The sequence below is a fragment of the Caloenas nicobarica genome, chromosome 5, assembly GCF_036013445.1.
Source record: "Caloenas nicobarica isolate bCalNic1 chromosome 5, bCalNic1.hap1, whole genome shotgun sequence".
In the NCBI taxonomy this organism is placed as follows: domain Eukaryota; kingdom Metazoa; phylum Chordata; class Aves; order Columbiformes; family Columbidae; genus Caloenas; species Caloenas nicobarica.
Genome location: NC_088249.1, coordinates 15,737,646 through 15,761,276, shown reverse-complemented (window position 1 = coordinate 15,761,276; position 23,631 = coordinate 15,737,646). Strand labels below are relative to the sequence as shown.

Sequence of the window (23,631 nt, the reverse complement as noted above, 5' to 3'; positions counted from 1 at the left end):
CACTACAAATAACTTGAATGGGCTGCTCCAGTGTCAAACTGTTAGTTACAGAAACATAAGCTGAGACAGTCAGTCCTGGTTTTGTCATGTCTTCCCAGTCTTCTTCTCTCTTGGTTGAATGACTTTAGTTGCTGATCTCTCTTCACCTCTGAACCCTGTTTGACAAGTTCACATTTTTCTTGAAGTGTTATTATGCCTTAGGAGAGCTGAACAAAGTGAAAGAGTTACTTCATGTGTCTTGCAAGCTATATTGCTGTTTACATTTTTCAGTATGAAAAATTGTCTTTTTATTTGCAGCAGTTTGCAACAGGTTGACATTATTTGTTCAAGTGCAACCTATAAACAGAAGTAGCTCAAAGGTCTGTGGTTTTGTTTATTTGTTTGTTTTGATAAAACTGTCACCTAGTTAGTCTTTTCTTTCTTGGCTTTATGTAGGCAATGCAAATCTGGCTAAGCATGGTACCTTACTTCTGTCCTAATGGAATAATACTCTAAAAGTTTGAGGACCATACATTCCGTTTCTGAAGATCATTTTAAACTCTGTCTTCTGAAGAACTAAGTCTCCCTCCTAGGCTGACGTTATCAAATTATTCAATAAGTGTATTCTCTAATCAAACATCAAAACACCCAATTAAAATACTGAATAGTACCAGAACTAGGACAGACCTTATTTTATACATTTCATGTCTTGTCAGTGAACCATGGGTAACTTTCTCTAAACTCCTTTTCCGGGCGGTTTTGTAGCAACTTTACAGTTTCCAATCTCTTTCCTGATCCCTTATTTTGCTTATGAAAAACATGGCCTTCACTGCCTCCTTCTGTATTCGGTCAGGATATCTGACAGGTTCTATTATCCAGTATTAAAAGGAAAGGGAATCGCTTTGAGAAGTTTTTCTTTTGCCATGTTGGCTGCTACTCATTTTCTTGTTTCCTTTTTGAAATTTACAAATAGATTTTTGATTTTTGTTCCAATTAAAAAAAAACAACAAAAAAACCCAACTTGAAAGTAATGTGACTGACCTGTAATTATATGGCTTGTCCTTCCCCTCTCCAGCTGCTAAATATCTGTGCCACTTCAGCCGTTTTCCATTCCAGTATCTTGCTTATTTCAGCTTTCAGCAGCTGGTACTTTAAATACTTTTGAATACAGGAATGAAGGACATCTGACCCTGCACATTTCAAAAACTTCTCATGTTTAAGTATTCACTGACCTGTTCGTTCTCTACTTAAAGCTTCAATCCTTGTCACTGTTATTAATTGTACTGATCCTGATGATTCTAGTAGAGTTCGAGAAAGAAAATAAAAGCACCGAGCATTTCAGCCTTCTTGATACCAATCACTGATAGCTTTTCTCTCTCTTCAGTAAAAAACCAAGTCTTTCCTTGGGCGTTCTTGTATTAGTGATGTACTTCCAAAATGACTTGTAATTTCTGAAGTCATCTTGCTAGTTGCCTTCCAGTTTGTTTTCTAATTTTGTTCTTACACATTTTTATTATCTGTAGCAACATAGCCTATTTTTTCAACTTGTTGCAGATGTGTATCAAACAAGTATGTTCATAGTCGTGCAGATAAAATCCTGACTAGTTTAAGAATTATGTAAATGCTATTATAGTTACCTATCATTTTCCTGTAATCACTGTTTCTGTATAAAGTATACTGATGATACTCTACTAGACTTACTATATGGGAGGGGAGAGAGAATAAATTGGTGTATTTGATAGATTTGTAAAAGAGATTTGAGTTTTCGACATTATTAATTGTGTTTATAAAGAGAAAATGAAACTTTTTTTTTTTTTTTTTTTTTTTCCTCCCAGGCATTTTTACTCCTGAGCAACACTTACGGTTTTTGGAATTTTACAAGAAGCTTTCCACGCTGGGTTTGCAGCAGGAAAATGGACACAATGATAACCAACTACAACTTCAAACTCTAGAACAGGAAAAGAAGTATATTTCAGTGAGGAAGAACTGTGCTTACAATTTTCCAGTAAGTAACTTTAATTTAAGGTTAAATACTTCATGTCATGCATATAGTTCACTAAACAGGACTGCATGAATGATAGAGAAGTTATTGCCAAATTACACATTGTTAGCTAGATTCTAGCTCTCTCCTAGAAAGTTAAAGTTATTGGCTTGAAGTAGAGTTTGTCCAAAAGAGTTACTGGGAAAGATTCCTTTTTGCAGAGCCCCAGAAAATTATTACCAGGCTTTGGCTGAAAGAGTGCTGTTCTGAAACGTCACCAGTCTCATCCTTTCCTACACGTTTTCTCCAAACCCTTAGCACAAAGGCACTGAGAAAATGGCTGTGAAAGAGGCGTCAGTTTCAAATCCCTCAAAGCCTGTTTTTCACATTTGCTGTGTTGTGGCATTACAGGGAGTTGAAGATTGAATCTGTTTATGCAAAGTGTTCAAATTTTCCACTTGTGTTTCTGTAAATCTACTTTGTATTTTGGCAATCTGCATTTATATTTAAAGAAAATATATTTTTATCAAAAGCCGGTACACGGTTATTTTTGTTCTGCCATTTAAGGACAAGCACCATGTATATAGGTATGCATCTGTTGGTTTATTTGAGCAAAAACACGGTATGTACACACAATTATGTTGAAATTCAGATGCTTGCTTTGTTTTTGAAATCTCTAGTTTCAGCTTCCACTAGTGTATAGAAACATTAACAATATTTGTAAAACTAAGGTTTTATATCTTGTGTTTTTAGTGTCTTCAAAAAAAAAGCCTGCAGCATGTCTGGAAGATATGTAAATCCAGTTTAGTTGTCGACTCTAGAACTTGTCTGGTGCCTGTATTTTGAGAAGACCATAAAAAATGCCACACTTCCTATTTAGAATCACAACCTGCTATCTCACAAGTGTCTTGCTGGTTGTAACTCCATGTTTTCATCTGAAAATCTCTGATAGTGTGGTCCTTTAGTTAGGCAGTTAATAAAAGACTTTATCTTCCCACAGGCCATGATTGTTTTTGTGGATCCAAAGAACTTCCATTTAGAACTATATTCTATATTTTTCTGCCTTTGTCATGACCCTGAAGTTCCTGTCAGATATACCATGGCCATAAGCTTCTATGAAGTAAGTCTACAAAGGTACTTTGTTAGTACTTACATGTTTTTGATTTATGTTGTTTTATTCTTTAAGCTTATTTTTGTGACTGTTCAACCAAAACTAAAGGACTTGAGAAAACTATTTGAAATGTAGTTTGTCAGAAGTGTTCGGTCCCTTCTAATATGTAAATACAGCCCATATACGCAATTTGGTATTGAAGTTATGTGATATTTGACTACAGAGCCTATTGCTGTGTGAGGTCTTAAGAGGCACAAGCTGGAAGAAACTTAAAACAGTCTAATACAATAAATATAAGCAATTGTACTGATAAGAATATTTTAAATTTTCGAATGCTATTAGAAAACAATGAGACAAACAGGAAAAAGGAACTTGCCACTTCTGATCCTGAAAACCTTCTTTAGAACTGTACAGTTTGCTGCTATGCTGGTGTTCTGTGGAGAATATTTGTATGTATCACGTCTAAGTTAAATGCTCAAATTTATTATGAAACTACTTGGAAATTTATGCAGATGTAAAAGTATATGTATTCTTAATATTCCATTCAGTTTACATAAGTTCCACTGTATTATGTTCATGAAAGTTCAAAAACACACAGCTGCATTGATAATATTAACTATGTGAAGTACATTCCAGAGATGAAAATACTCTCTGTCCTGATGGTTGTAACCCACGTAGGGAGATCTTCAAGGTTTGATAGTGTTTTACTAAGAATCCTTGTTTTAGTCCTCAAGCTAGCTTTTTATCCCATTTTGTTGCTGTAGAAATTGGTAAGTTAAGCAGCTTGCTGAAAGTATTTAAATAACTAGTAGAGGCATAAATGAAGCCAAGATGGCTTTATTTCCCCCATCTTAAGGAAGATGGGTGGATTTCTAGTTCTCTTCACCTGTTGATGCCTTGTCTTAATGAATGATAATCCAAAGTAATTGTTGAAAGGATAAAATTAGCATGTAATTCTACATAATGTTTAATGTCAGATGTTTAACACTTTTAAGGTACTGCCTGAATATAAGAAAAGTATTCTGTCTCATTTAAAAAAACTTGTAAAGTTATGCCATGGTCTGAATATATATTTAGTGCTGGTTGATTTATTTTTAACACCATAATTTGCAACCACGTGACAGCCAGAAATGAGTAATTTATGGCATTCACTGCTAGGTGGATTTTTTTATTTTAAATAAACTTTCTGTAGCCATTTCTCTAAAGCTTTATTTTGATTGGAAGTAAGGTCTTGTTTTCTCTTGGCTTACGTACACAAAGAAAACTGTTAAAAAGCATCATCTAAATACTCCAAATGGTAAAAACCTCATTCTTAATTTTTTTTCTTATATTTGCTATAAAACCTTTTTAACAGTGTGGAGATGAACTTGTGGTGGTTTTTACAAATTTGTATGTGACTTACGAATCACAGTAAGAAAAAAAAAAAAAACAAAACAAACCACCAAACCAACCAACCAAACCAACCCCCTACGCCCACACCCCCCAAAAAACCTCCCCAAACCTCAAACCCAAAAATAAACGAAAAACCCCACAACAACAAAACACCCAAAGAAGTAAGGAGTGAAAACTTTGGATGGAAAGCTGGGGAAACTTTAAATCCATAACAGCCTAAGCCAATTTTTATATTTTATCTGTTGTAAATTATATAGGTGACTGACTATCTCTCCTAAGGAGTATGAACTACATTTGAATATTCCAGAAGGAATCTTTCTAGCCTTGCAGTGCAGTCTTAAAAAATGTTTGGTAAATGTGAAATAGAGTTCATTTTAACAACGTTTCATGGTTGAGTAATAGTCCTGTTTCTTGACTCATATTCTTTATATAAGTATATTTTCAATGTGATCAATGGGAAAGTACACAACTTTAGAAGACTGATATTAAGCAATTGTTCTGTCTCCCTTCCTCAAGCTTGCTGTAAAGTAAGCACATGTAGAATAGTTGCTGTAGTGCAATGGAACTAAAGAATGTTTCACCTTGCTGTCTTACTGTCCTTTTTTAGGTTGCAAAGCTTTTGAATTCTGGCGTGTATACAATACATAAAGAACTGGTTACACTATTACAGGATGAGTCACTGGAGGTAATATACTTTTATTGGAACTTTCTTTTGCTTGTTACATAGAGGCAGATAATCTTGATGTTTAATACATCTGCAACAAGACAGTGCAGTAACAGTTTGAAGTGATCAACAGCTTTTACTTCTGTTTCACAGGCGCTTCATAAAGATGCAAGCCGTCTGTGAATAAAAAGGAGGAAAATAGGAGGTGTTTGAATTTAGTAAACCCATACTGAATTTATTAGCTTTTAAAAATATTAATTCTAAATTGTTATAATTGCTATATTATTTATTACCTTACAAATGCTTTGGAAATATTTGCTTTTGATACTATATTAAAATAATCATTGATAGCACTCAGGGCTTTGCTTTGTTTTATTTTCACTTCTCTTAATGAACAGGAGATGAAGTTGTGTATGGTTCAAAGACCAGGATTTCTACAAAGAGTTTCAGTCCAAGATCTGCTACAAAATCTGTGTTTATGAGACAGTTTAGTTTAATGTGCCTTGGTTTCAACCTATGTGAGACTTTTTTGTATTGAAAATGACAAATATTTATGTTTGAGACAAAATCACCATTTGCTCTGATACTAGTTACTCCAATAATAGTGGATCTTTTTTCTATGTAGCATCCTTGGATATGGCATGGAAAAATGTGTTTTGCTTTCAAATGCTCCTTTTTGTTTTGGTACCCTTTGTTAGACATTTTTAAGGAAATTAAAACTATTCATAGAATATCTACTTATTGTTTATGAAATTCTGACCCATCTTAAAAGACTTCTCAAGTTGAATACCTGAAAGTTGAGACTTGAAAGCAGCTGGTCATTTTGAAAAATTCCTTGGCTTGATCCCTATGCAGTTATCTAAATTAAAAAAAAATTTGTTCCTTTATATTGTATATCACCTCAGTCAGAATTGGTGCCAAAAATATGTAATTATTTACTTTTCTAGTCTAGTTTCAAGTATTCAACCATTCAAAAGTAAGATTATTCTATTAATATAGGCTATATATTCTATTGTAATGTAACAACTGCAGTTTTCCCTAAAGCAGGAAAAATTTATTTTAGGATCCAGCTGACAGATATAAAGAAAATGTTTCTTTGTTTTTATTGAGACTCTTAACTGTCTATGAAATACAGATCTTTCTTAAGAATGAATGTTCATTTTTAAATATTGTAGGATGTAAATAGTTTAGAAAGCATTGGCTGTGGTATTCACATAAGTCAAAGCTATAGTTTGTTTTCCTAATCTGAAAGCTATAATACTTACTACATTAAAACATAAATGTTAAATTCCAGTCATCATCAATGCAAATACATTGCACCTCTTTTTTCCTTTCTTTTTTATTTATTTTTTTTTTTAAGATGAATCTGAGAATACAATGACATAAGAGATGTCAGCAGTGGTATGTTGGTGAGAGAGAAAACTTGAGTCAAGTTAATTAACAGACCTTATTCATGCAGCCTTTCTTTAAATAGGTGTTAGATGCCCTGGTAGGTCACCTTCCTGAAATCCTTGAGCTAATGACTAATGGAGGAGAAAACAGTGGATCAGAAAGCAAGGTGTGTGTTCTCATGTGTGTTTGTGGTTTTTTGGTTTTTGTTTGTTTGTTTTTAAGTTGCTTTCTAAACTGAGGTAGTAACAAAGATGTTGAGACATAAATTGTGAGCAAAGGCTTTCATGTTTAGTTTCTCATCTGGAGAGAGATAAAGTTTCTGTGGTTTTTTGATTGGTTGTTGACTTTATAAACTTCAAAATTAAAAAAATGCAATATTAGACTTAATATAAAAATAATCAGTTTATCCACGATCTTTTTCTAATTTGCTGAAATAGATCAAGTTTTGAAATACAGTCATTAAGTTAAAACAAACTTGGTTTCATGCTGAGGGAATGATAGCAAATACCTAATTTTTTTTTTTTTTCTTCATATTGCTGTGGCAACTGCCCATGGTTGCCATTTTCAGACACAGTTTCTACTAGGAGGTTTCCTTTTTCCTGAGGAAAAGGTACTGAATTAACATTTAGGAGACATGTATTCAGCTTCCAACTTTGCTAATTTAGTTGTATGTAGCTCTGGATGATGGTTTATTCAGTGACTCCCTACCTGTAAAATGGAACATAAAAGATCATCATCTGTTTCAAGGTGCTGTTTTGAGCATACTTCCTAAATGTACAGAGAAACCGAAATATTCCAACAATAGAAGAACTGAATAAATTTATTTTCTTATACAGACAAAAATTGAGAGTATACTTCAAAATGTGATTTTTGTCAGATGTTTACAGCTGTAACACATAACTAGGGCCATGTCAAGTCTCTCGTAATTTTGCTTAGTGCTAAAGAGAAGTTAGCTTGGCCACTATAAAGGTGTATAATTCCTACTAAAAGTAATTAGAGAGCTGAGAATAATAACTGCAAAGTTTAAGAGGCTAGGAGAAAAATGAAATTTATTTGTTTTGATAAAGACTGGGGAGGATTGTCGTAATTGTCTTCATATCTGTAAAAGGGTATTACAAAGAGAACGGTGATGGGTTTGTCAGGAGGAGGAGTTGGAAGTCAAAGTGTATTTAGGTGCTGGAATAGCTTTTTGACTAATTAAGTGGAATTTACTGCTTAGGGGAGATCTTTTAATCCTGATCATTATTATTATTATTTTTTTTTTTTTTAAGAACAAGTTAGACTAATATATATTTGGAATGGTCACGGTATAGTTGATCCTGTCTGACGAGAAATTAATTGTCCCCCTAATATCTCTTCCCTCCTTACATTGTTATGATATGCTTTTTAATTATAGTAATATGGAATATAGCTAGATGATCTAAAAGTACTTTTCTGTTTTTATTTTTATTTCTAGTTATTGTCTATTCCTGACTTGATTCCTGCATTAACAACAGCAGAACAGAGAGCAGCAACTTCTTTAAAGTGGAGAACTCATGAGAAGTTACTACAAAAATACGCATGTCTCCCTCATATCATATCAAGTGATCAGATTTATTACCGTTTTCTTCACAGAATGTTGACAATCATTTTGACAAATGTGAGCCTGTCTCTTTCCTATTGTTTTGCAGTTGTTTACTGTATTTAGAAAATTAGCATTAGATATTTGCTGTGTGTAGCACTTTATATATTAATCTTAATGTACTATTTTTCATTGAATTGTGTATCAGGCTGTGGTTTTTAATATAAGACTGAGAAATTGCTAAGAACTACCCCCCAGTTTGAGGAGTGAAATTTGGTTGTCAGATTGGGATGTTTTTGCTCACACCCAAGATTTCTTTTCTTTCCTTGTGCTGATTATCAGTTTGTTTCTAGAAAAATCAAAACTTTTTCATCTGAGATGTGCCTTCATTTTTCTAGTTCCATAGATTACATTGCATTGTGTTCCATTCTTTATGAAAGAACACTTAATTCTGAAAATGAATGATCATGTAAAGTTACTGGTCTGAAATTTTATTGAATTCATTTAAACTGTCTGTTGTAATAGAAGATCTTGTATGTTTTCCTTCCTAACACCCACAATATAGAAGGTGCCTTCCAAACATGGAATACTTTTAGGCATTCATAAAATAGTTGGATAAACAACCTAGGCAGAAGGGATAAAGGAGTAGGTGTCTCAGGAACTGGCCCGACTTCATTGTTCTCCCTTACATTATGCCAATTATTTCAAAATTGTACAGAACCATAGAATCATGGAATATCTCAAGTTGGAAGGAACCCATAAGGGTCATCGAGCCCAACTCCCTGCTTCTCACAGAACTACCAAACACTGAACCATATCACTAAGACCATCCTCCAGATGCTCCTCGAACTGTGCCAGGCTTGGTGCTGTGACCACCCTCTCAGTGGAAAACTTTTTCCTGATGTCCAATCTGAAGTTCCCCAAAGCTTCATTCAATTAATTCCAGAATTTTTAAAATTAGGATAATTTTTAGTTATTTTTCTACTTCTATAATTTTTATACATTTTAGTCATATTCCTTCAGGTATGTTTAATTGTTTCCTTTATTTCCTTCAAGAATGTCCTGCCAGTCCAAAAAGCAGCTGCTCGAACTCTCTGTGTTTATTTACGTTATAATCGCAAGCAAGAACAGAGACATGAGGTTATTCAGAAACTGATTGAACGTAAGATAATTTTTCCTTCATTAATTAGAGATGCAAGTTAGTTTTGACTGAAGATCTATTTATAATTATATTTATTCAGTGTAACTTCCTGCTTAATTGGTGGGATTACACTTAGAAGACATTCAGTTGCTCACATTATCGCTAGGCAAAACATATTGTGCATATGCAAGGAATATATCTCAAGCTTATGCAAAGGAATTGGGAAAATCGCAATATGGGAAGTTGATAATATGCCAAGACCGTTCCAACCCTACTTCTTGAACCTAAAACTGCTTCGCTGTAGGTGCTGCAATATACAAAGCAAAATTTCTCTATAAAAGTAAAATTCTCTAGAGACTTCAGCATAAGAAGTTGTGAATTAATCTTTTCAGAAATTAATTTATGAATGAATTAGTCACCTTAGTTGACTTTCTAGTCTATACTATGTGTTACAAGGTTGAATAGTTCCCACTAGTAATCCTTAATGTTTACACAGTAATTTTGCTTCACTTGTGTCATGGTTTGAATGGCCTACCGGGCTTCGTTCAGCACAGTAGCTAGTTCGCTTACTATTTTTGCTTTTTCAAATGGTTAAAGGGATAAGTTGAATTTCTGAAAAAAATGCTCACTGACAGAAATGGTGGTTGAATACAGAAGGTTAGGCTTTCACTGAAAGAAAGAATTGAGAGAGACTGAGAAGGTGTGCCTTGTGATGAGTGTGACAATCATCTTTGAGTCAATGCTTAACCTTTGAAGTATTTTCTAGCTGAAATTGAAAACTTAACAGATAATATCTGTGGACTGTTATTTTTCAGAATTGGGCCAAGGAAAAAGTTATTGGAACAGACTTCGGTTTTTAGATACTTGTGAATTCATTATGGAACTGTTTTCAAAATCATTCTTCTGTAAATACTTCTTTCTACCTGTGCTTGAACTTACACATGATCCCGTGGCAAATGTGAGGTACTGTACAAAGAGTGTGTAGCAGTGTACAGGGAAAAGCTTTAAATAATATATTGAGGAATATTGTTAAAGATTTTATGTCTTTTTTTAAATAATGGGACTTGAATAAAAAGGTATAGAGCCTTCAGAGTGACCGACATTAAAGGTGGAGGGTACTATGAGAATAATGTCAGAAAACCACAGAAGCAGGTCAGTCTGAGTGTTCGGAAAACTGACTGGAAGTGTCAGGTTTTGGGAGTGAGAAAGGAACACCGAGGCAGAGGAGCCAGTAGATGAGAGGAAAGTAATACACTGGTTTGTGGTTGTAGAGAGAGAGAAGTGTAACTTCAGTATCCGTTAATTTCCATCTCTTTCAACATCATGATATGTAAAGTAAAACACACAAGTAATTCTTTCAGTGATCAGAGCTTAACAAGTTAGCATAGCTTTTACCTTATGTAAAAGTTTTTTACTTCATTGTTAAAGTAAATTTTAAAAAAATAGAAAAAGAGAATTTGCTGTGTTTTTCATTTTTATACAGTGTTTTTTCTGTTATTTTTTTAGCCAATTATTTTATTCACTAAACAGATAGGGACCAGGCGGTTATTACCAGCAAGAAAATAGTTCCTTTTTTTTTGGTCGTGTATTTTGTGTGATTTTACCCTTTAATCTTATTTCTGATGTGTGTAATTCATGTTGTCATCATTAACATGTCCGAACGTCTGATACTGATGATGCATAGAGATTTACACATCAACACTCTAGTAACTAAAATATTTCCACACAGTGTCAGAGCAGAAAGGTATTAATTTAGAAGTTTCTGTTCTTAGTTATTTTATATGAATAATTTTTCTCCCTTAATTTACTGCATTTAAAGTTGCGTTCTCAGTCAATAGAGCAGCTCACATCTTCTGAGATCATCATAGAGTGTTACTGATTTCTAACCACACTTTCCACCCCTTCTGTTGCCTTGAGGAGCACTTATTGGACCTTAGGCTGGGCTGATTATACTCACTAAGCCATCAGGAAACTGTCCACTTTTTTATGCCCTCCCCCTCTCGAGGAAGCTGATGAACCTCCAGACAGAAGCAGGGAGACAGGGTAGGGGAAGAAGTGCTTTCTTCTTTTAAGAGTCAGTTAATAGTTAGGTCCTTTTACTCTATCTGATACATCTTCATCCTTGCAGTTGCCTGGAACTGTGTTCACATGGGTTTTGGTGAGACTCAGGCTCCTTCATACTGATGGACCAGATTTCCAGGGTATTTAGGTACCTATTAACCTATTAGAGTAAGGTGTGTAGATAATTTTGGTAATCTAGATGTCTGCTTTCTGGGTTAAGAAAACAAACAACACACACAACACAAAACAAAGCCACCACCGCCACCAAACAGCCCAACCAAAGAAATCTTTATGGACTTTCAGATACAGGACTGCAGTTCCAATTCATAGAGAAGTTTCTGAAAATGTTACAGAATGTCTGGAAACGATGTATAATCAACAGTCATTTCCCAAAAATGAGACCTACTAAAATTATTTTATGTCAAATGCTAGCATGCAATACAAAATTTAAAAATGTTTATTGAACATCTGCATCAAAAGGTGAATGTTTATTTTTTTTTTGTGTAGAATGAAGCTATGCTATTTGTTGCCAAAAGTTAAATCTACTCTGAAGATTCCAACTGATAAACATTTACTTCAGCAGTTGGAATTATGTATAAGAAAACTTTTGTGTCAAGAGAAAGATAAAGATGTCCTGACTATTGTAAAAAGGGTGAGCATTTTTCTTTTCCAGCAGCGTTTTGTCTTGGGCTTATCATTAAAATTTAAGATGATCAAACTTAAGCTTTCTGTTAATTCTCTTAATATAAGAACAGGAGACTAAAGAATTCTGTTGTCTGTTATGTAATTTTTAACAATTAAGATGTAGTATAGTGCATTCTGTCAAATTTAAGAGAGTTGGTGTTTCCTTGGTTACTTATGTTGAAGTTATTTTTTTTAGTGATTTGGATTCAGGATTTTGGCTCGGTGACCATTTGTGAAAAAATAGCAGATGACTAGAGAGAGGATTAAAAGTTGACCCAAATAAAAATGATCAAGTCTTTGAGGCAGAGATATCTTGTTAATCTATTTATTTTACAATATACAGATAAAGAATTTGCAGGATTTTGAAATGTTACAAATGTCCTTGTAATGCGAATATTCACGAAAAAATACATCTTTAGAGAATGCCTATGCTTGGTCTCAAAGAAGCCATTAAGTGAAGTAGCTAAAGTAGGTGGCATAGTTGTTTTTCCAGTCTTGGTTCCTGGGTCCGTGGTCCAGCTGTTCATGCTTCTGTGCTCTCCTTGAGTGTATTTTGAGTTTGATACAGACAGTCTGTTAGTGCTTTGTTATGAGTCTCAGCAGGGCTCTGAGAATACTCTCTGACAATTTTTAGCTGCCTTTGTAGCACAAAATTATAAATGTAGGCTTCAGATGTTTAGGGAGAAAAGGCATGTTAATTTTGAATACCACTACTCTAAGCTTCTCATCTGGACAGTTTTTTAGTTAAAAGTGTGGCATGCTATTGAATAAGGAGAAATAATGTTTTGATTTTCTTTATAGACAGTGTTAGAATTGGACAGAATGGAGATCTCTGTAGATGCTGTAAGTACTTACCAACTTTAATACTTACCAAGTACTTTTAATTCCCATTTTCATGTGGTGATTTTTTATTTTTATTGATTTTATTTTGAAGTTTCAGAAAAGATTTTACGAAAATGATTTATTGGATCAAGAAAAAGAGAGACAAGAACATCTCCTTTTGGAAATGGTATAATCTATCAGTACAATCTGTCCTGTTTTAATAGTTTGTGGCTAAATATTAATGAGGCAATAATTTTAAGGTAGGGGAAATGCATATTATGGAGAGTCCTGGTAGGCTTGTAATCTGTGTGTGGTTTCATTTTACACTTGTACAATAGAGTTAAATTCTTCAAAGTAATATGTAAATTCCTTTTCTGAACTACCTCAATTTTGCTGTTTCAATTAGAAAGGTAAACTGGAATTTCTTGAAAAACACTCACGCTTGATGCCTCTGTGGTTCTAAAATCCCTTCAGTAGACCTTTATGAAATTTTTTGAGGGAGCTTATCAATTTGTCAGGCATGTATAACGTAATAAATTGAATAATAAAACACCTCAGAATTCACATAGGGCTTCCATAGGCAAAGAAATGAATGTCATAACTTCTTTCGTGCCAAGGAAGCCAAAGGAGGTTTTGTATGTTACAAGCTTTCCTGTCAGACAGACAGACGGACGGAAAGGTCATTGACTTTTGCAGCCTGGCAGGAGCAGGTCATAGCACAGGTTGTACAAAGCAAAAAGAGCTGTGAGTTTGGAATTGGAATTTGGAAATAGCATTTGGAAGATTTAGGATTTGAACTCATCTGTAGAGAACCAGAACAGGTTCAAGACTGTCCAGAATGTCAGTTTTTTGCCTTTGGGATTGTGACAGAGCTGTGTTTGTGGCCCAGGTTGGTGTCAGTAGATACTGCTGGTCTTCTCTTGGGCCGTTGGTTTCCTTAGTTCATGATACCCGTCTCGTGTTTCCTGCCACCTCCCATTAGCTCAAGCCAAAGGTTCAAGCTTTGTTCTCAGGACCTGCGTACACATATTCAAAGATTTGAACTTAGCTTCAGTAGTTTTTAGGTAGGTACAATTAATGGTTTTATAGTGAAAGTAATTGAGGCTGTGATAAAATAGCCTTCAGTGTGCCCTGTGTTATCATGTCTTGTGCGATAAAATTAATTTTTACCCAGTTCCTACAGCTAGACTTTACAAGAGCACCTGTATTTTTATGACTTATCCTGTTGGTATGGGCATACCTTTGGTGTTACAAAGGTCTCATTAAGTATTGTCTGTGAGAGGCTTTTGAGGAACTGGAGATGTACACAGTAAATTGTTACATGTTGCAGTCCCAAATAGGTGAGAAGCCATTGTATCCAGTTAAATGTGTCTGACTGCTACAGATTTTAGTACTGAATATGTTAATAAGTTTCCTTAATTTTAGTAATGGCCTTGGTAGAAACTATATTCCAGCAACCTTGACCTGAATTAATGTCTTTTTTTTTTTTTAGCTTGTGTAGTAATTAGAGTGAAATTAGAGTAGAACAATTATGCTTCAGTTGGCACTTTTTATTATGCATGTAATACAGAAAATAAGCTAATATTAAATAGCTTTCTGAAGCTGGAGTGATATCTATTCACCAAGAATCCTGAAGCAAGTATTGGCTTTTGAAATTACTGACATAACTGTGTTAACACTGTCGTCTGTGTGTGTGTATGTGCTCCCAAAAGGTATTCTAAAGCTAGCTAATATTACAGAAAGGCAAATAAATTCCTTAAACTTGAAGAACTGTAATACTTAGTTTTGTTTTGCATAAAGGCTTATCAACCGTAGATGGTAATTTTAGACCTTTAAAAAGTTTGAGCATGTGGGACATCATTTGAGAAAAACATTTTAATTGAATTGTGTGTTTGAATTAAAAATATTGCCAGTTCTGTTATCAGAGTATCTGTGTAATACAAAAGTTTTACATTGTCAGCTGCCAATTTCTGCATCTTTGTAACTAAAAAAAATAAAAGGCCAGACATAATTTTAATAACAAGTTATAAATGTGAACTTAAACTCTGAGTGTCCTTCATAATTAAAGTAAACATTTTCTGATATGATTCTCATATAGGGTACGTATCCTGATTTTATTCTGTACTATTTAATTGGTTGTCTGGATATTCATTAGGATTTGTACTAATAGCAGGTGAGAGTAGAAATTAAATGTTATTTTGGTGATTTGAAAGCAATCCCTAATTGAAACACTTTTTTTTTTTCCTTTTTTTGAGTAATACCTAAGAAACTTATTCATTCTTTTAGGAACAATTGGAAAAAGAGAAGCAGCAAAATGAAGGAAGATCTACAAATATTAATGATAAAATGTTTGAAAAGAAGCGTAAGTTGGTTTATTTGTGTACATATTGTTCATGCATGCATTACTCTTCTACAAAGGCAGAAGAGTAGGGAGCAAAAAAGAGACACTTTATATAGTAAATAGCAGAGTTTTAGAAAGTGGCAATATTTGTTTTAATATTGCCAAAGATGTGTATGAAAACTGGCCTCATTTTATTAGAAGGAAGACTTTTGGCTTTATTAATAAAATGCATAACCATTTTAGTTCTCTGGTATTTTTCATTTTGGGATGCAATGTAAGTACTTGTCTGTGGTATTTCTGAAGTGTTAGTAGCACTGGATTAGATGATATTACTGTTTACCCCAGAACTGTGATATATGTCCTCTTTCTGTATTTAAAGTTAAGATTTAAGAAAGAAGTATTTATACCAGGGCTGGTTTGTTTGGGTTTTTTTGGGTTTTTTAGGTAGAGACAGTAAAACATCATCAGTGCTGACAAAAAGTATCACACTGTCTGTTCCTGGAAGCTCTTCTGGTACATCAGCAGGTAAGAATTCTTTAAAAACTCTTCTAGAATGCTTTGATCTCACAGCATAAGGTTAAAATTCAGCAAAGCTGCTGTTGGCATTTGTGGGCCAAAGTTTCACCTGCTGCACGCAGGAAAAGGTTTCACTCCTAGAACTGCATGCGTTTTCTATGGTTTTTAGTTTTGGTTTATTTTTTAGCATATAAATAAGTGACATAAGGTTTGTTTATTCTTATTGAAGTATTTAAGTAAATTCCTTCAGCTGGCATAGGCTAACAGAAAATTATGTTAAAAAGTGTTCTGAATTACTGAGGAAATGCAATGATGTCCATATTAAAATTTTCTGCTACTTCTAATTTTAGGCAAAGAAGACAAGAAATCCAAGTTGGTTCGAAGCCAGTCTTTCAATACTCAAGCACTACATCCAAAATACAGCAACATAGACAAGTGTCCTAAGTATCTCTATTATCTTCATTGTTTAACTCATAGGCAACTCTTTACCTAATAGACAGCTGTTATGAAATCATATGCACGTGAATCTATGAAAGTAGAGATGTCGCACTGAATTGTGATGTAAATTTTCAGCTTTCTGTTCAATTGATTAAGGTATGCAGTTTTGAACTGAGGGAAGAAATACCATTTTAATGCAGGCAATGAATGCCTATAGATTCTTATGAATTCCTTTTAAGTCACTGTGTGTCACCTTTTATCATATATTAAAAATATTTTTTCAATAAGAACTGCTAAATGTAAATTTGCACATTTCTTAAAGAAATTTCAGCGTAACTTTCTCATTTAATTTTTTCATATAAACTCAGAAATAACCTCAAATATTATTAAACAACATGATGATACAATTGAGAATAACTCTTTTCTGTAATAAGCAATTTTGTTTTGTTTTTTAAGTAAAAGCTCTGCTACAGGATATACATCTTCAGTATCAGGGATGGGAAAGAGTTGTATGTTATCCTTTAGTGGTAAGTAGGTCATTATATTGTATTTTACATTAGTTTTTTATGTGGGTGCTGAATCTGTGGGGCCCCACTGAACAGGCATACTGTAAGATATCATACCCATAAAGAACTTAAAATGATAGATGTTTGAACACTTGAGTGCTAGTCTAGTTAGTCTATTGTTTGGGTTCTTTGTTTTTTATTTGGTTTTTTTAGTAGTTTGGGGGGTGTTTGTGGGTTGGTTTGTTTGTTGTTTTGTTTTCAATATCGCTCCACCCATTTTACATGAGGAAAGGGATATTTTGTATAACTTCTCCTGAGTTAGGGGAGAGAAACTGCTATTGGGAAATGACCCCCACTCCATTTGCTGTTGAAGAATTTGGGTGATTAAAGGTTAGAATGAGATGATCTGCTTCCTATAGGAGCCAGTCTTTTTTGATTCACTACCAATAGACACTAGACAATTAGCTTAGGTGAAATAGCTAAATTTTAAGAAACTAAAGATTGGTCAATTACGTCTCACTATTTTCATATATTAAATTTATTCATCTTCTCTTTCAAAATGTGTCTTCTAATTATTTTTATTATTTTATTTATAATTTTTCGTTAAAAAGTTGAAACTCTTCTCTTACAAAAAACCAAAACTTTTGGATTATTGCTGTAGGAGATATGCCACTATTGCCACAAGAAAAACAGCTCATTCTGTTCATTGTTTGTGTATTTTTTCAGACAAAATTCTTTCTTTAAGCTGCAACTCTCTATTTCAGATGATTCATTCCGGAGTCATTCTACTGGTAACAGTGGGAATACTGCCTTCCCTTCCAGTTCTTCTCGTAACTTATTTAACTCAACTGACCAAAAGAGCAATGGAAATAAGGAGAGTCAGTCCCGAAAGATGAGCATGTAAGTGGTTGACAAGAGGTTAAATCAAGCTTCTGGGTAACATTTTCTAAGGGAACTCAAAAGAGGCGTGTAAAATTAAGCCTGTATTTATGATACTTCTGCGCCCAAATTTTGAAATAGCAAAATAGCAGGGTAGAAATGTGATGTGTGTAATTACAAGTGGTTTAAAGATTGCATTTCCTTTTAATTAGTCTTTCACATTTTTTCTCCTGCACATGTTTGTATTCAGCTAGTGCATTATGGGTGAAACAGAACAAAGTAAAGGTTAGAGCATTTGATCTATAATAACAACAGTCACAGTGATTTAGCTGCCTGTAGCTGGAGAAATAGAATATATGTATTGTTAGATGATTTAATTTTTCCTTTTCTTTCTTTTATGTGCTTATGTATGTTTATGTATTATTATGCAACAATTTCATGATGAATTTTGAGAGTTATGATGAACTGGTACTGCCACTTGTTATTAAGACTGCCTTCTTTGCCTCACCGTAACCATTTAGATTATAAAATTTCAATGCTAGGCATTTCCCTCAGGCTGATTTCCTTTAAACATCAGCCTAAACTGTTCAGTGTTTTGTAAGAATAAAATCGAAGATTAATTTGTTTGCTCCTGTGATAAAAGTATAACAACCTTAGAAAATCACTGTGAAGTGTGCTTAGTCAAATCTCTAGGCTCTAACTGCTAATTCCTTGCAGATTCCTTTTATGCTATAACTTGTAGTTCTAATTTTGGGTGCTCAAACTGAGATTTTTCTTTGATATCAGAGATTTGTTTTCATAGCCAAGGCAGAATGGAGAAAGGAAAGGGGCCAGCTATGTCAAGAAAATGAGGTTGTTTGGGAAAATAGACTTAAGTGCAATAGAAGTATGAAAGAAAGCATGGGGAAATGCAAGCTGGGCCTTGGGAGCCTGGATAGGTATGAGGGACCAAAATGAGAGTTGGAATGTCAAGCTGTGACTTGCTGGTCAGAGATAATGGAGCTGAGATATGGAGCCTGCACCAGATAGGAAAGGTGAAACACCAAGTATAAAAAGGAAACAATAATGACAGTGATGCCTCTTGAGTGGTCCTTTCTGGTGACGTATCTATCTGTATGAATTCATATTTTTCCACTTGAATTTTTCAGGTTCCTTTAAAAAACAAACTAAAACCACCCCTCCCAACTTTACTCACAGATATAAGTTAATACAATTCTTAAGTTGCAAAATGAAGCATTCAAAAGCTTGACTTCTCTGAGCAGCTTGCATTCAGCTACTTGTATACATTATGTTATGATACAGTCTCTTGCTGTGTGATCACATAGGTTGTTTTTTTTTCTACTGGAATTTTACCACTTTCAGTGTACAAGATACATTTTTTTATGGAATGAAATCAAGCTTGCATACTGACTTATTGTTTTTAAAACTTTATTTTCTTTCTAGAAAAGGTTGGAAGACAAGTAGCAAATGACAGTGGACAGTCGTGTTGAGTCAGTGGTTTTGCAGCAGAAGCACCTTAGGTGCCAAGTCAAATTGCACTCTGTCCCTGTCTTTGCCAGAGTCTAACGCCTTCTCTTAAATATTACCCACTGTACTTACTTCAGACTTTTTATAGGTCATCATTAGGTGGTCACTTATTTCAAAGTGAATGATTTCAAACCCAACAGTTTAATAGACATGCTGACATTTTCAGCTATCTGTAAAGTACATGGGACATGTAGACTGAGTACATAAAATGACATACAGTGCTAAATACTTTCAAAAATCAGGTGTGCTCAAAACCCCATGTGTTTTTACCCTAATCACTGTAAATCTCTGTTCCCTCTCTTTAAAGCCAGAAAATTAGTTCAAATGTTGTAATTTTTTTAGCAACCATTTTAGAAGTTCCAATTAGTCATCCATCTCAAAGATTTGGGGAAAATAAATGGATTAATGTTCACAAAGCAGTTAGATGCAAAGGTTAGTTAGACATATTTTTTACATCACATGAAACTTTTCCAAATTTAAAAGGTTTTTCTCTCTGTCACTTAAAATATCTTTTGTTTGAATACAAAGGGACAGAAAAAGACCCACATAGCAGTTTGTACCTTTGTCTTCAGGCAGGAAAGTGAAATTTAAGAGTCTCAGCTTCAAGTCTCAATGTTCCATTCCCAAGTGAATACCTTAACAGCAGACTATTTGAAAGTAGGTATCTGATCAAACGCAATGATCTGGATGCTCTCTCTGGTTCAGAAAGTCTCTAAATTGTGTAGTGTCAGAAGCCGAGAGGATATACTAGGGGAATAAAAACATTTTTGGAGAAACAAGAACAGGCTTAGGATGACCTACATTTAGCTCTGAGTAAGAGTTTTAGTGTTCTCTTTCTTACGGGAAAACACAGCTCTCAAGTTGGTATAATTTCTGCTGCACTGCAGATTCAATTTCTGTATTGTAATCTAGCCCAATATTTGTTTTAATTAAAAAAAAAAATGGAGCAGCTCTATAAGAAGATATTAAGAGATACAGATAATGGAATGGTTGGTGCATTTATGCATAACCTTGTTTACCACAGATATGTTTAGGTGTACCTCTTTCATCTTTCTTCTACTCAGAAAGTCAGTACTGGTGCTAAATATACACATAGTAAAATACAAAAATTAAGTTTCAAGGAAACATTGTTTTCTGACTTGAATGATGAAAAAATTTAATATTCAAATATATAAGCAGTTGACAGAAATTGCACTTACTGAGAGAAGAATTTGAAAATTGTACAATAAGTTGCAATTGAATAGATGCTCTTGAATGAGTGTCACCATCTGTGGACTCACTGAGGCAGGAAAGTTGTGAGAAAATAATAATTGAGTATATATTTAGACTATATCATCATGTAAATTTACATATGTACTGGTTAAACATTGCACTGACTAACTTAATTCTGGCAAGTCCTAGATTTTATTTTATTGGCTCTGTAACACGAGTACAGTAACTTTGAATATGTTTCTTTTTCTAAGTAATTGTTTGTGAAGAATGGAAGGTTGGGCAGTAATATGTTGTTTAACAATTAAAATATCAACAGATGTAGTTAATGATTCTTAGTTCAAAGTGATGTATGTTTGGACAAAATATTATTTAATTGCTTAGGTGTAATCTTTTCCATAAAACTGCTCTACTGAATATTGGCAAATGTTCACTTTTGACAATATAGTGCAGTTTGCTTGATTTTTATTTCACTTTCAATTAAAACCTATTTCAAGAATGAGGGGCACAGGCTTTCCATTCTGTAAGATTTGGGAGGAGCTTTATTATTGCATAGAAATAAATTTCTTAATAATAAATTGATATCAGTATTTTCTAAAGTGTCCACAACTGACCTTTAAGACATCCATGTTGTAACAATTATATGCATAAGTATCTTAAAGCAGGGTCTTTCATCCAGTCATATAATTGCTTAGGAAGTTGAGCACAAAATGAAGTAGTTCTGTCCCTGATCTACTACACTTTGAGTTGGTTACTTACGGCTTCTAATCAAGTTTTCCTTCTGCCATTTAAGCTCATAAAAATTCTGAGGTCCAGTGGGACTGACATGTGGTTTAGGTACCATTTCTAAGATGAAGCTAGTAGATATCCTAACGCTGGTGTATTATCATGAAAGATTCCATCAGCAGTTTTGAAAGGGTAAAAAAGAACCATATCTTGTTCTGTTTGTAAATGATAGTGTAAAATATTGATGGAAATATTTCCAGAGTTCTAAAAGTTAAGCCCTGTTCTTCCAAAGATCTCTGACCATTACAAACAGTTGTTAGCTGACATAACTGCAGCTCTGCAAAGCTGAAGAACAGTATATTTAAAGATTAAAAAATTAAGGTTATGAAAAGTGCAGAAATTGCCCAAGTGACATGATCAACAGAAGACATAGAGATAACACTGTCAAGAACTCTAAGCTTCTCTCTCTTACCCGTCTCCACTTTCCCCAGATTTTATCATGGGTCAAGCTGGAGACCTCTGGCTTTATCTATAGGCATGAGCAGACTGCTTGCACTGCCCTAACCATCTCACTTAGAGGAATCTCAACATGACCTTCTGTAGAAAACTTAATGAAGACACCCTTTTAGTGAAGATTGCCCTCAGAATGTGTCCGTTTGTTTTTTTCAGTGGGTTCAGTAGCGCAGCTAGTAATCTTTAAAGTACAGCAGCTAAGAGTTATATTAAAATGTTGCATGCAATAGCAGTTTATTATGTTATGTTATTTAATAATACAGCAACAACAATATTATATGTGTTTCTTTTTTTGTATGAAGAAAAAACAGAAAATCAAACTCTTAGATGTTCTCACAGAAAAAGAAGTGAACCAGAGAGTGGAGGAAGCAACGTTCTGGTGCGATAACATGGGAGCAGCAGATGGGACTCTCTAATGACTGGAATGAGTAGAATGCATCTTGCAATGTTAAAACTTTTTATATTTTAAATAAAATCCCAAGTCGTAAAATACGTTCCGATAAGTAATGTAATGGTTGCAGAATTCTAACATTGTAGTGAAATGTTATGAAGTATAACTATGTGCTCTTAACTGCTGCAGCTAAAGAGAGGATTTTGTTTTCTTCAATTATGCCTTTGTAGTTCAAATTCTTGGATTTAGGATGCACGTATTCATTACTTAATTGGCTTCTTTACAATTTTAGCAATTCTTAGCACCCATGTGTTATGCAAGAAAGAGAGGGATTTTTTATCAATATGAAAAAGTAATCCCACATTTTAAAGAACCTTCACACCTAATTTAAGACCAAAGTCCAGAACCACTGATCAGTCTATAAAAAACATAAACTTCAGTAGCATTGTACTGTGAATTTGGAGGTGATGTTTTTACAAGTACTAAGTAAAGTTCATAAAAATCCTCTGTAAGCTACAAAGCAATCTAAAAGCAGATGTCTCCAAATGATCTAAAAAAAGGTTTTATTTCATAAGTTTTGTTGTATAAATACTTGTTTTAATTTTTGGTATTTCAGAGTGTATTTTCACTTGAATAATTTATAATGATGAATCTAGTTTTTAAACAGCTGCTATAGCAAGCTATCATGCTTCAGTGATGTCATCTGCATTTGTTTGTATTAATGCTAATGTTTCTATCAAAATTTGTCTGTGAGAAAACATGCAATTCTATTTTAAAAAGATCTATTTATGCCAATACCTGAGAGAGAGCCTATGAAGCTATTGTCAGCTTCTCTGTTTCAAAATGAAAGCAGCATAAATATATTGATATCAGAAATATGTGGTTTTTAAAATTTATTGGTGTATGATAAAGATCTGATCTGTGAATGCATATGCGTGCGTGGTTACTTTTTATAATGTAAAAATATGAATGATGATTTATTCAAAATAAAACCCAGGACAATGCTGTACATGCATGTTCTTGAAAAAAAAATTCTCAGGGCATCTTTTATAATTAAAATAAATAAAAGCACTTACCTATAGAAGGTATTTATTTTAAATAGTAATAATGCTGGATGTATGCTGTCTTGTGCGAAGTACAAATTGTGGGTTTGGATTTAGCAGTGTTTCACTGTCTGAATTCTTAAGCTTCTTACACTGCAGCTGGATTTAGGTGTATTCCCCATCTTCAGTCACAGACATTGTTTGGATTCTGTGGAAACACTCCAGTTTTCAGTTTGTTCTGCAGACTGGCGCAGAATCTTGTAAATCAAAGGTTTCTTTGAAAGCTTCTTCAAGTATTACGATGTTTAACATGCAGTATTGATGCAGATATACACATGACCGAAGCTGGCTCCTTCCAGGTTCTACTTTTATCTCATTAATGAAAGCAGATAGTCCTGGGTCCCCATGGACAACTAACTCAACGTGCCACCTGCAGCTGCTTACCCGTGACCACAGGAGCTGCTCAGTCTGTTCTCAGTCCAGCTGTGCCAGGGACCACACTCAGATCAGCAGTACCCAGCTGCAGGACAAGACGCAAAACTGTGTTTGACCCTCACATACCTTTACTAGAGCACTAAAGAGCAGCCCCTAAGTTCAGAAACTTGAATCCCAGCTGTTTCTCCCTTTAATAAGCACGTAATCATTTCTGTATACAGTCTGTCATTTGTTTCCTATTGGCTGTCATTTGTCTGGCATTTTTAGCTGATTAACTTATTTAATGCTGATAACACATGCTTCACTCAATAACCCTACA

At 34.1% G+C, this 23,631-nt stretch overlaps 1 protein-coding gene across 1 annotated transcript in view; it reads left to right on the top strand.

Moving 5' to 3' along the window:
* Positions 1–21,818, top strand: part of PPP4R4 (protein phosphatase 4 regulatory subunit 4) — a 65,443-nt gene extending 43,625 nt beyond the window's left edge. The window contains exons 10-25 of the mRNA XM_065636182.1: positions 1,815–1,984; positions 2,961–3,080; positions 5,071–5,148; positions 6,602–6,685; positions 7,976–8,158; positions 9,137–9,242; positions 10,037–10,184; positions 11,790–11,934; positions 12,768–12,809; positions 12,901–12,975; positions 15,075–15,150; positions 15,574–15,654; positions 15,996–16,089; positions 16,540–16,610; positions 17,354–17,489; positions 21,746–21,818. Coding sequence (XP_065492254.1) covers positions 1,815–1,984; positions 2,961–3,080; positions 5,071–5,148; positions 6,602–6,685; positions 7,976–8,158; positions 9,137–9,242; positions 10,037–10,184; positions 11,790–11,934; positions 12,768–12,809; positions 12,901–12,975; positions 15,075–15,150; positions 15,574–15,654; positions 15,996–16,089; positions 16,540–16,610; positions 17,354–17,489; positions 21,746–21,770 — 1,634 coding nt within the window. The 3' untranslated portion in view covers positions 21,771–21,818. The remainder of the gene's footprint in view (positions 1–1,814; positions 1,985–2,960; positions 3,081–5,070; positions 5,149–6,601; positions 6,686–7,975; positions 8,159–9,136; positions 9,243–10,036; positions 10,185–11,789; positions 11,935–12,767; positions 12,810–12,900; positions 12,976–15,074; positions 15,151–15,573; positions 15,655–15,995; positions 16,090–16,539; positions 16,611–17,353; positions 17,490–21,745) is intronic.
* The last annotated feature ends 1,813 nt before the right edge of the window (positions 21,819–23,631 follow it).